Raw genomic sequence first — 13,764 nt, 5'->3', positions numbered from 1 at the left:
ATAGGAGTGCAAAGTTCTGTTGAAAAACTTAAAACTTTGTTTAATTTGTCTAATTTAAAGCAGTATTCTTTTTTTATTCTCTTCAAAAGGGCAAAGTAAACTAGAAATTTACCATAAAGATGTCTACTTTGAAAATGAAGGATTCTTCTTTAAAGCACAGAAGAATATTTTAGCAAATGCAAAGGATTACACAAATAACACATTTGTATGTTCTTTCACTGATGCAGTTATTTTTATAGATGATTTTTACAGATCCATTTTGCTATGAAAGTAACTTTTAATCAGAATTTATAACAATTGGATTAAAGCCTAGACTTGGGAAATCCACTGAAGTGGAAGGTTCTACACTGTGATACTCGCCATTGCCATTTCAAGTTGAAGACACAGAAAATAGAGAAAACATCATCATAAGAGAGATTTCTGAGGAAGAAACAGCCTTAGCTTCTGAAGACCCTCATTGTACTTTCGTCTTCAATTCAAGTAAGGTAAAGTTTAACTGACAGAGTGGTTAGATATACACGGAATTGTTGCATTTTTTGTTTGAACACTTTTAGATGCAATCTTTTGATCTAAAATGTATTTCTTGAAAGAACAGTTTGGGAGAGAATAAAATCTCATTTAATCTACCTGCTTCCCTTAGGATTGCTCCCATGATTGCTATATCTGCTTCTGGGACTGCAAGTGCTTCACCAAATTCCAGACTCTTGCACCTTTCCTAGTGATACCGATGGAGTTGAACCTTTCCTTGAAAACATCATAGGCATGCTTTGAAAATATTATATAACAGAAATACTGAGAATTAGATAAGAAAATAGGAAGGAAATAAGGACCAACTAAGGAAATAGAAAGAGGATCAGCAACTTTATATTGAATCATGGTCATAAATATAATAAAAAATTTCATGCTTTAATCCTGAAGAGTGTACCAAGATAAAAACAAGAAAAAACTATGTGAAAAGGAAAAAAAAATACTTCCTTAAGGACCTAAATTATAGACTGCAGACAGAGCTTCACTCCTCTGCAATGGGTAGTGAACACAAATCTGCTTCTGCCTCTTCTAGCGTGAGAATTTTCAGGGGCTTTACCTAGTGCTTAAAATATTGCATAAAGAATGTACTGACTGCAAATTTGAAAAGCTCTGTGGTTTTTTTTGGTTTTTTTTTTTTTGTTTGTTTGTTTTTTTTTTTGACTGAGGGATGAGTTTTAAAAATGTTCTTTAAAATATGAAGAAAAACATCCACCTTACAGAAGTTTGTTGACAGCAGCACTTGCAACACTGTCAGGGCACCAGAGGGGCTGGCAGCTTCTAGGGGCCAGGTGACAGGGGGTCCTAGGATGGCAGGGCCTGGCAGCCTGCTGTTTCACCCCCAGCCAAGGGCACTGGAACAGCTCCAGTCCCAGGACTTGGCACCTCCTTGGAGGAAAGACCTGGGGACAGGAACAGACTACGTCAGCCAGGCTGACACATGCTGACTAATCTAACTCTTCAAAAAAACCAAACTAAACTCTTACTATCATTCACAAGTCAAGTCACAGTATGCAGGTATAAACAAAGATAAGTAAAAAATAAAAAAAAAAAAAATTAAACAGAATCCTCTACTGGAAATACAGATACAGAGTCTCAAGAAGTCTGGTTATAGTGTCTCCTAAATTTTAAATTTAAAAATATGAATGCAGCTCATAAAGGCAGTTACAAAGGAGTGAATTTGCTGGTTACTGTGTTTGATAAGAGCCTATCTTCAGTCCTAGAGACCAGGGAAAGCCTACTTGAACTGCTTCTGCTGCTGCTCCTGGTCTTGACATAGTTGGCAATGGAATGAAAACACACTCTGGAGCACATTCAGAAAAGATGGACACCACCTAAGAGAAATGGACTAAATTTATTGCAAGACTTCACATTCCCCACTCGCACAGGCACTGATGGTGGGAAGGTGGCAATGTTGAATATTCAAGAGAAGACAAATGCTGTCATACAACTGGCAAATGTTGAATTTCCTAGATAGATCACAAGCTTCTTGGTGTTTTCTGAAAGTAATTTATTTTTCCCTTTCTCGTCACATGTGAAATGAATTATAACAGTCCCCAAATGTTGTCTAAGTTATTACTATAAAACTGGTGTAAAATTGGTTTATATACATGCTGTACTTCTTTATTCATGTAGATGGCCAACAGATATGGAGGTTTTGTTAATTTTATAAAGTTTTTGTTCAGTTTTTCTTGGGAGGCGTCTCAACTGCAGATAGATTATTTTTGCTGGTTAAGATTTCTTGAGGAGCATTTTCTTTATATATATTCCTTGGCAAATCATTGTCATCATACTAGTTTTTTGTTCTGTATGGTTTATTACAAGGCAAGATGTTATCAGACACATTTATTCAAATCGTAACTGAAAATGTATGCATTGTTCTAAGAGGTGAGACTGATGGGAAACTAGATGCATACATTAGGTCAATATTTATTGACCTAATGTAGATTATTAATGAATTCTGAGACTAGATCTGTTTTTAAACCACAGGATTTGTGAGAATTACAAAAATAAAATAAATACATTAATAAAAAAGAAAACTGTACCCTCGGTCAGTTGTATATTTATAATTTCCTTTTCACATATCTACCATTACTGCTGGTACTCACTCCAATGTGAATTAGTATAAAATATCAAAATATGAAAGGCAAAAATGTGACCTTACTGAAGCTTATTATTAAAGCAATAACATTATTAACAAATTATATCTAAAAAAAACCCCAACAAATAAACCAAAACACTAAAACAACATAAACCAGAACAGCAAAGAATTAGGTTCTTTAAAAATATGCATAACCAATGTATCACCAACCATAAGCAGACATTTTAACATTACCAAACTGATAGATAACAACCCCCTGGAATAGATCCTCAATAACACTTTGCCTCATTTTCACTGTCACTATAAAGTTCCATTGTCACCTTTAACTGTATTTCTGAAAATATTATCCTCAACTATAGCAATATCCGTAACAGTTTGCAAAAGGGAAAATTCAGCTGGAAAAGGGAAATGTGGATCAAGAAGGAGAGATAAGTATGAATTAGGATGCCCCTGTGAAGTTCAACTTAAGGCCTGGTTCTGTGTCTTCATTTAATTTCCCTAGCCAAAACTTCAAGGAGAATTTTTTTCAATGCCTTAGTGGTTCTTTCTTCTAGAACTAGATATGTAAATAATAACCCCTTGTCTAGAAAAAGGACACCTTTTAACTAAATTAAAGACAATAAAGTCACTGCCTCATTTCACAGCTATAAAGACTGATCTGTGAAAGTATTGTCAACATGTGGACTGGGGCAGAGCCTTTTAACAGTCTAGTGCACTAATCTTCTCAATCAGTGTCCTGATTCTCATCCCAGTTGAGCTAAAAATTACAGTAATGTATTATTTGCTTTAGGGTGAAATCTTATTCATTCCCTTTCCTTAAAGTAAAACACATTTTATCACACATGTAATTTTCATACTTTGTTTGGACGAATAAGCCTTCTATGTTTAAAAATAGAGAACTTAAATTATTGGTTCATATCTCCCTTGTGGAAAGTTCAAAGACACAGAGATAAACATGTATTTATAAAAATAGTTCTACTCTAGAAAAACAGACATTTTACAGGCACTTGCAATGCAATGTTTTTCCTCATATCAAGATCTTTAATTTTTTCTAAGAGATACAGCATGGTATTTTACACCTTTAAAACAGAGCAAACTCCTTACAGCCCTCAATACCTCCAAAAAGATGTGAATGTCTGGAAGCATGAAAAGCCAAGCCTAACAAACATCAAGATGAGGAACCTTTTCCAATGTCTAATAGAAAGTAAAAGCAAAGACTTTAAATGGTAAACAGAGATAAATTTTATATCTAAGAGAAAGACCGTAAAGGATGTGGCAACAGAATCTATCCTACATGATCATGTATGTCTCACTGTTTTCAGTTCAGGACTTTCAGTCTGACAACACAAATAAAAACAGTGTTTCACCTGTGTACTGGTCTTGACTAGGATAGGTAATTTTCTCCATGGTAGCTCATATGGTGCTGTTTTGGATTTGTGACACAAACAGTGCTGATGACACAGGGATGTTTTAGCCTTGTCAAGGAGTGCTTACAGCAACATGAACTGTTCTGCTTCTCATACCACTCCACCATTGACAACGCTTGGGGTGCACAAGGAGCTCAAAAGGAACACAGCTGGAAGAGCTGACCCAAGGGACATCCCATACCACATGAAATCACAATCAGCAAGAGAAGTGGGGAGAAGAAGGAGAAAGAAAGGGCACTCAGAGTTGTGGTGTTTGTTGTCCCTGGTCACTGTAATGTATGGTGGAGCTCTGCTTTTTTGAGGAGAGCTGAACTACTGCCTGTCAATGGGAAGTGGTGAATAAACTTTTTTTTTCCCTTTGCTTGTGTACATGACTTTTACCTTCCCTATTAAAATGTCTTTATCTCACTTGCATCACTCCTTTTCTCTCTCCCATTGCGTTGTGTGGGGAGCAAGTAAGAGGCTGTGTGCGGCTGAGCTGTCTACTAGGCTTAGCCCAGATTAAGATATCATTATATTTTAAGTGGAAAAATATGTTTGTGTATTTACATATGAAAGATTAAAATATACACATATATAAATAAAAGCATGTCTACCAACAAAAGGAACACAGTACAGTAGTCGTGGTTAAGAAGCCAAGACGATATAACCTGGGAACTTGCCAATTGCCAATTAATGGCTACAGAAACACATGTGGTTTCTTTTTTTTTTTTTTGAGGGGGGGTGTAAATTTTTTTTTTAATTTGAGAACAACTTGTGGCTGAAGAGCGGCAAAGATGTTCCAGGGTAGTTGTTCACACCACCAGATGGGGAAAGAGTAACAAACACAGAAACAAACAAGAGAGGTAAAACCAAGGAATAGTTTCTTCCCTACTTCTGAACTCAACCTCCAAAACACATGGTTCATCTCACAGGAGAAGAAAAACAAGTTTAGAACATCAGCTTTTCCCAGCTTGTCTGCCTCCTATGCTTGTCCTTTCTACTATATGATGGATGCTGGGAGAAAAAGTGTTGGTAGATATCAAACAAAGAAAATACAGTGCCAGGACACTGTTCCTGATGAGTGACCAATCCATTTTGTGCCCTGCAAAGCCTGCTCCACAAAGTTTCCTGGAGGTGGAGGCCAAAAATTGCATAAGGTATGATAACCACCAAATATCAGTCACCCTAAGAGAAAATGAGCAACGTTGAACAGAACATTCTGCTCCTCCTCTCTGTACACTTTTGATTAGCAAAGAACTTTCTGCATTGCTTCCATGATAATGGAAAACAAGTTCTAAGCAATAAGGTTTTTAGTTGTACCAATGCCCTCACAAAGTCTCTAACTGTACCAAAATTGTGTCCCTAGAAATCTAAAAGAAACAGTAGATTTTTCTGCTGTCTGATGGCCTGAGTTATTCTTCAAATGACTCTTGGGAAAACATTAAGAGTATATCAATATTTTGAACACAAAGGAAAACTGTGAGAATTAAGTCCATTGTTCAGAGAAGTTTTTTTTTTTTAAGTGTCAAAACTGTAGGTGTAGAAAATCCAGTATTTACTTTAAATTGAAAGCAAATGACATTACAATATTTACTCTTAGCTGAGAGCTGACAGATGACACTCTCAAACAAGTGTGCATGACAATATTTTTAGATGATGTACATATTTCTGTTCCTTCAGGAATGGAGGGGTGCACTGTACAGTACCAGGTGGAATTAGAAAAACAAAGTAAGATTCTTTCAAATTTTGAGTTTGAATTCCTAGTGATCCTCTTGTCAGTGAAGTGCAGACATTGGAAAAGGTCTACACTAGAGATGCAATTTCTGTTACAACATTTCAGAAATTCCTTGAGGGAAATCAAACCTATGAAAACCTGAATATGAAATATAGTTAATAGAACTTCAAGATAAAATTTCAGTAGCTATGCACAAAATCATGTTATTTTAATCCTACACACTTTTAGAAAAATATATCACTCATTACAACAAACTTTCAAACTGATTCTTCACTGTGACCTCCCCTTGATACTGAGTAGAAACCAATCACATATAATGAAGTTGGGAGTTTTCACCAATAGTTATAAATAAGTGTTCTGCAATGCAAGCACATGTAAAATTCTGAAGTTTCATCACAGGTATTTCTTTATCTAGCTTAAGCAGAATGTGTTATTAGCAAAATTTTATGCTTGACAACCCTTTTGGTGAAGAATTTTTTCCTAATATCCAACCTAAACCTTGTCTGGCCCCTTTGTGGCCATTTTCTCTTGTCCTATGACTTGTTACTTGTGAGGAGAGACAGACCTCCACCATGCTATATCCTACCTCCTTTCAGGCAGTTATAGAGAGCAATCAGATTTCTTCTGAGCTTCCTTTACTCCAGATAGGACAATATCATCTCCCTCAATTGCTTCTTATAAGACTTGTGCTCCAGGCCCTTCACAGGCTTCATTGTCCTTTACACACATGGTGTCAAATTACAGTTTAAAAGCCCATCTGCAAAAACTGATAGACCAGGTTAAGTTCACTTTTAAGACCTCTACAGTAGCCTGGGAACTGGCTGTGGTGCCTTGGTTGTGGATTTTGGGGGTTGTCATAAGATATTCCTTCAGAGCAGAAGTATTCAATATATGTAAGATACTGCTATAGCACTGTAAGGTCATTTAAAAATTGTTAGAGCCTCTGAGCAGAAAGCAATGAGATAGCTAAATGCACTTCATTTTCATATTCACTTAGCAGTCCAATATGAACTAACCTGCATTTTAGCAGGAAATCACTAACCCCAGTAAACATGCTTATTTTAAGCAGATGTCACTAAGAAAGATATTTCAACTAAAAAATTCTTATTAGGAAAAATAGGGATGCTTGTTCAAGAAAGTGGCGAAACTGATTTCTAAAGTTATTTTCTTAACTGATATGATTTTCTATGTACACAGGGACATAAGGTCAGAGAATATCAGGTCATTATTTCAATTAAGACAGTAGATTCTTATCTGGAATATCATGACAGGCCATTCTACTAAAGCATGAAAAGAGTGCTCTTCTTTTTTGAACTGGAAAGTTTATTCAGTTTGTCTATATCAATATACATTTATCAATATAAATTATATCAATATAAATTTAATCAATATATAATATAATTTATATCAATATAAATTATCTTGTCTATTATAAGGAGATGTAGTGGGCCTTAATTCATTAAATTAATAATTAATATTTCACCACTAAAAGAACTTTATTTTAACAGGTTAATTCCTTAATTATATTTTGAAGTATTCATGCTTATTTAGAGTTATTAAACTTGTGAATAACTTGATAAACAATATAATTTTCTTGCTTTGCAGAGAGGAGTAAACCTGTAACTTTAAAATTATAGACTCATTATTATAATGCCACAAAACCTGCTACTCCCATATGAACCATGGCAAAGAACATTAAAAATGTATAATAGTTACAGATGTGGACAAAAGTCTTGAACTTCCAGGGTGGGTAACTGGTGTTTATGAGGCTCGTGTCTATGTTTGTAACCATCTATTCAGCCATTGACTCTGTTTATTTACTATTTGTATTGTGTTCTCAGTCAGGAACCAAACTAGATAATCAGTGGGTAGGTAATTTTTTGTAGGATCCTTGAAGCTATTGTTCATATCTTGTGAAGACAGAAAGCAGAAGGAGATTGACACTTGTCTCACACTTCTTGATTACCCTGGACTAATTTGCAGTGACATTCTTTGATAAATAAAAATACATATCTCTTTACTACTTAATATCTTAAAGTAAAACAAAAAAAAACCAAACAAATTATCTTATACATGACTAAGCTCTTTGTAATATTGTTGCTGCAACAGCAGAACATTATAAATACAAATACAAATATCTGAGGTCTTCTCCACATTAAATTCAATGTGTTGAATTGACAAATGAGTTTCCCGTCCTGCCAATGTCTACACTTAAATTCAAAACTTCAATGAATAAATGTTCTATCTCCTATTTTATAACAGTTGCAGCAAAACTTCTGATTTGAAAATACATGTGCCCTACAGATTACTTTACTCTTTATATTTGGTTCGGAAAGACAGATGTATCTGCAAAGAGCTGTGTGGAACTAACATACTCCAGATAGGATTTACCATGTAAGCAGTGGAAATGGACTACAGGTTTCACTTTCATTCCCAAAGAATGTAGCAATAAAAAGTGTGCTGATATAGCTGCAACAAAAAGCACATAGTCTAATTTGAGGTTTCCTCAGAAAACAAAAACGCTTCTGGAGCTGGGTTACCAGTCAAATGTTGGCTATTGCTCTTTGATAAGCCACACTTGACATAAGCAATAAACAAGCAAGGATCAATCCTAGATCAAGTTTATGGATCAAAAGACCTCATGGTTTGGGAAAGGTGGAATATTGAATTTGCAGTTCAAACTCCCTCAAAAAGACTTGATGTATATTTTGGCATTTCAAAAGATGCTCAAAGTTTGAAGACAGGTAATGGGGGGGGATGTATATGTGAAAAGGTGGGAGTAGGAGAAGAGAGAACCATATTAAAACACTAAGTATCTGAATAAATTATTTGCTCCACTGTTCATTAATAACTTCACTTTTTATTTTCTCTTTCCAGAGAAGTTAATGATACTCTAAAATTATAAGTATTTCATGTTTTCTGGGGTTCCCTGAATATTTTGCTTTAAGAAAAGATACAATCCTATATGCATAATCTTTGCAAATATACATAAGATCTAGAAATTGACTCCTTCCCTTTCCCTTGCCATCATTATTAGTACATTCTTATTTATAAAATTTCAGCAGAGTGTTTTGTTGCAGTTGGGGAGGAAAACAAATAGTAAACACTAGAGGCTATTGAAGGTAATTATTAATTACATAACTAGTTACTATTATGCTTCACAGCTAATTACCAAAAGTAATTAATAAACACAAATACAGAATAATTCATAGAAAGCCATTCAATATCAAAGGATTTTGATAGTCTTAAAAATTTAGGTTATGCATGGAAAGTAGCTTTGACATTCACAGCCAAAATTAGAGAGCTGCAGCAAATTTCTTTGCAGAGAATTTGCAATTTTTCCCCAGGGGAAAACAAAACACAGGTCTTCAAGCAAATCAACTGATAAACTAGATAGTTGGTAGCCTGATGGAGATGAGGTTGCTGCACCTTCCTATTTTTAATTCATGATTTAGAAGCAATGTGAGGTCAAGCGCTGTTCCCACAAGGCACATACACAGATGCAACACGCAACAGGTGACGCACAAATGGGACCGCTCAGCACTCAAACACAAACAGCACAAACAGCCTTTTTTTCCTCCAGCTTACCAGAAGGAAGGATGATTTATAACTGGAAATATACTCACAAACTCAGCATGGATTGCTCCAGTAATTTGCCATTGTCTATCCAGTAGCAAACACCTTGCACTCAGTGCCATCTGGACATCCAACTCTGGGGCCTTCAGCTGCCCTCCAGCTCCAGATATAGACCCCCTTTTTATCCTGGACATAGTCCCACATCTCCACTCAACCCAGCACACTTATTGATCCCCCACAGCCTTACACACTGAATACATCCAGTAGCAGTACCTGGACCCCTTGGGCCCTTAGTTCCGAATGCCATCCAGCTGGATCCTGGATCGCTGGTCTCCTCCTGCCTCATGCACAGAGATACACAACTACAAACAGGGCTCTCAAACCACATAATGTACAGTTGTTCTAGATTGGTCTCGATTCCTCCAACAGCTTTCTGGTCTGGACTTTTGGCGAAATGGATATCCATCACTCAAACCATTCATCCAGCTTGCTGACCCTATAGTAATACCATACTGGCATAGACACCTGTGTAATACACTTACAGTCTGCATTTTCCAGTTTGCTGACACCAGACACACACCAGAGCCCTTTGACTCATTGTCCTGCTCCAGCTGCTAGCACTTAAATCTCTACGTACACATGCATACAAGAAAGAGAACTTTTACTCAGGAAATGGAATTGGAAATGGAGCATAATACAACACAGAACAGTCTGCTGATCCAGGGCAGGGCATGGCCACATAATAGTGTTGAACAAAGCCTGTTTGTGTATGGCTGGCCCCTTTTATCTTCTTACCTCTCCATTTTCTCTTTCTTTTCTCTCCCCACTCCATCTCAATCATCCCTTTCCCTGCCTATGGTCCTTCCTCTAGATATCCAAGAATAAGTTTGCACGATTCCCATTATCTGTGTCTCAGAACGTGTCCCATAGCCCTGTAAGCAGTAGCTTTCTTAGTCAGAAGGGTGATCAGGGCAGTGTCTCCTTTTGATTCCTCATGATGGGTTTCAGCCCTGGACCATGGGGCTGAGGCTGTCCTGGGTCAACCCTAGGAGGAGCTCAGGCTCCAGTCTGATTACTCTCCCTGCACTGCTCCTCTGCCCCACTCTGAGTGTGTGGAGAAGAGACTTTTATCAGATAAGCTGACAAAGCTCTTCTGCCAAGAACACACTTTTTTCCTGCTTCAGAGTTTCTAATTTGGTTCTGTTCCCTTATTATACTTTAAAAGTATGAATTCTATAGCCTTATTCTATAATCTTATTTAAACTATTCTAACCTAACCTCCTAAAAATCCATAACTTTAAAGTCTTCGGATATTAAATTGTTTAAAATCAAATATAGGCAGTACTAAACTAGAAGTAGCATACTTTTAAAGTATTCACACTAGAGCTTGGTATCTATTCTGATAGCTTCAAGAAACTTTACTGGTCATGATATGAGATCCTTAGGCTACATAAACAACATTCAGTTGTGAATGTCAGGACCTTTCTCTTTCCCTCTTTTGGATCTCCTTTGTTGTAAAGGAAGTTTGTGCATGTAAGTGTAAATTCAGAAGACTTCCAGGTAAAGCATAGTTAAGCTGGAATTGAACAATTGAGGTATTAGGAAAAAAAGGTCACAGAAATGCTTGCAAATTCAGAAGAGTGATGTTTTTAAAAAATGAGTCTTAAACCCCAAAAATTCAAAGTGAAATTTCATAGTGAAAAACTCTATTCATCAAGACTTTCCCATATTTTCCAATATTCTCTTCCCATTTTATCATGTCAAATTAAATTAACTGCTATTCTACAATTATAAAAAGGCAACTTATAAAAGCAAAAAGCTTTCTCCTGTTTTTTCACTGTTGCACTATTTATCTCATTTTCACTTTTTCATTGACTATGGTATCAGAATAATTTTCGTATTCTAGACAAATATCAAAAAGATTTTAAGTTCATGAAGTGGTATTAAATCCCTGTCAAAGCCTAAGGCTCGAGGAGTGAAAATAAACTACCATCTGTTGTTTCATTATAACAATACTATTTCTTATGTGATACAGACTTGATACAGAGAATATCCATTATGATTCTTCAGTGATTGAACAGCAGCTCCAGACTACAAGTTCTACACCATTATGAAAATAAAAAATGCAGGCCATTGCTTCAGAGTGCCTAAATAGTTTTAGAAATATGAACTAGTTATATTTCTAAGGGCAAGGGGAGCGTTGAGAACTGTACCACAGCTTTTCCATTCTAGGACTTTCTAACATGAGCCCACAAATTTATAGAAAATTTAAGGTATAGACAGACCTTCCTCTGAGGGTCACAGAGTCTGGTCTCCTAATCAAAGCAGCACTAACCTCAAAGCTCTCTGAGATGGCACAGATACACTTCTCTTGTAGTGAAACCAGGGTACACCTCCAAGTACCACAGAGACCAATGTACACCAGCCAAGAAACTTAAGTGCAAAAACAGTAAAATGGAAACTATTTACACTATAGTTATTTCACTTCAACACATTCAAAAAGTCATTATTATTCCCTACAGTTAACTAGGGAAAACTACACTGTTCAGTGTGCTTTATTTTTCCACCTCAGTATTAAAGCTTTGATATAGACAGGAAAAAACAATTAAAACATTTATATAAAAATATACTCTCTTAAATTATATTTACCAATTATTGAGGATTTCAAATACACACTAAAAAATGTATAATCATGTTAATATCATTATCATAATAATGCCCTTCAAATGCCCTTCAAAAAATCACAAACTAATAACAACTCCCATCCCCAAAAGAGATTTTTTTCTCCTTAAATAAAACAGTTTGGATACATTATATATGACTTACACTTTGTGGAAAAGAAAAAAAAAAAAGAAAGGTGATGCATAGAGTTTAAGCATAAATATTTCAGTTCATTCTACTTCTCAAATCAAAGAATGAATTTTCAGTTAAATGGCAATCCTGAAGTTTTATAAAAAACACAAATTATAACAATTTGTATTGGCACATGAGTTGAAACACACATCCAATAATCCTCCCAAGCCTATCTTTCAGACAAAAAAACCCATTGAAAATCACATGTTAGGCATACTTGAGTCATTTCCTAAACAGAGGCTTGAAAAGATGAAAGAGTGCTATTGCAGTTTGGCTGAATGGTTCACATCATGACATGATGCAGAATTAATTCTGTACATAGCAGACTCATTTTAGTACTCAGCAAAACATAGCAACTTATAAATTTCATAGTGCTAATGTAAGAAGCAGCCTACAAAAACACTAAGAAAAAAAATAGTCCACATATCTGCATTGTGTACATTGCTTTTCACCTACCAGACTTAGTTAACTGCAATATATTAGCTAAATAATTTCAATGGAAATATAAAAACCCACCTGTTTTGGGGTCAACAGAGAAATATGGCTGTCCCTGAAGAATACTGTACACTACTCTGGCACTGTTTCCATATGTGGGATCATCTGCATCTGTGGCTGTCACCTGTAGAACAGATGTACCTGTATATACAGGAAAATAAACATTAACTTCCAGTAAATAAAATTTTCCAACAAATATTTTCAAATACATTTTAAAAAGCCTCTAAAGTCTTCACATTCTAAAATGGAGAGATTAATAGCATGTTATCATCATAGCATTTTTTAAGGAAAAATAGTTACCTTAATTTGAAAAAAAATTTGTCTTTATAAGTGTATGTGTAAAGTGATTACACATATAAAAACTTAAACAGAAATTGCAGAGATGTAAACATAAATACATACATAGCATGCATCTTTACCTATGTTCACACACATAGATCCCAAAATTGGATACTGACTTCTAAATAACACAGATTTATGGACTTCAGGATTATCTTCGTCCACAATACAAATTAATGTTGAAGTATTGAAAGTAACTTGTATAAATGCCCTCAAATGGATAGAAGTTGCTAAATGAATAAAAAAATCTAGCTATTGGAAGGCATCAAAGATCTGAAAATAAAATAACTTCTAGAACCTTGTTGAGGATGCAAAATAGATGAGTTCAAAAGACAATTCTTTTTATGCTAGTAGTAACAACCACTAGAAGAATAAAAAGTGCAGTTTCTAGCATATCACTAGGTGGGATAAGTTATGAGCAACCCTTTTGAGAAAATAAAATGCATAAGTACTGCACAGATAGAATGGAGACAAGTGATTTTTTCATTTTAGTGTATTTTTCAAGGCATCTAATGATGAATCTTTGCTATCACTGCCAAACACTTCCCATAAGAAATCAGTAAGTGTAAGACTGTGAGTTAATAAAGGCTCAGACTTCATTCTCTTTGTTTATCTTTATGCAGACACAGCTTTATACAGGCTCCTTGGTCCAGCATTAAAATACCATAATAATAACAGAGCAGGCAGCTCTCACATAACTATGCATCTGAAAGCAGATTCTCATCTAAATT

General features: G+C 35.5%; 1 protein-coding gene across 2 annotated transcripts in view; it reads right to left on the bottom strand.

Annotated features, from left to right (window-relative positions):
• CDH18 (cadherin 18) overlaps positions 1-13,764 on the bottom strand; it is a 160,238-nt gene that overhangs the window by 107,843 nt on the left and 38,631 nt on the right. For both annotated transcript variants that reach the window (XM_053973873.1, XM_053973881.1), the window contains exon 3: positions 12,716-12,835. In XM_053973873.1, the coding sequence (XP_053829848.1) occupies positions 12,716-12,835 (120 nt within the window). The remainder of the gene's footprint in view (positions 1-12,715; positions 12,836-13,764) is intronic.

This window comes from Vidua macroura, chromosome 1, assembly GCF_024509145.1.
Source record: "Vidua macroura isolate BioBank_ID:100142 chromosome 1, ASM2450914v1, whole genome shotgun sequence".
Taxonomy (NCBI): domain Eukaryota; kingdom Metazoa; phylum Chordata; class Aves; order Passeriformes; family Viduidae; genus Vidua; species Vidua macroura.
The sequence above is the reverse complement of the archived record's forward strand: the minus strand, read 5'-3'. Positions and strand labels throughout refer to the sequence as shown.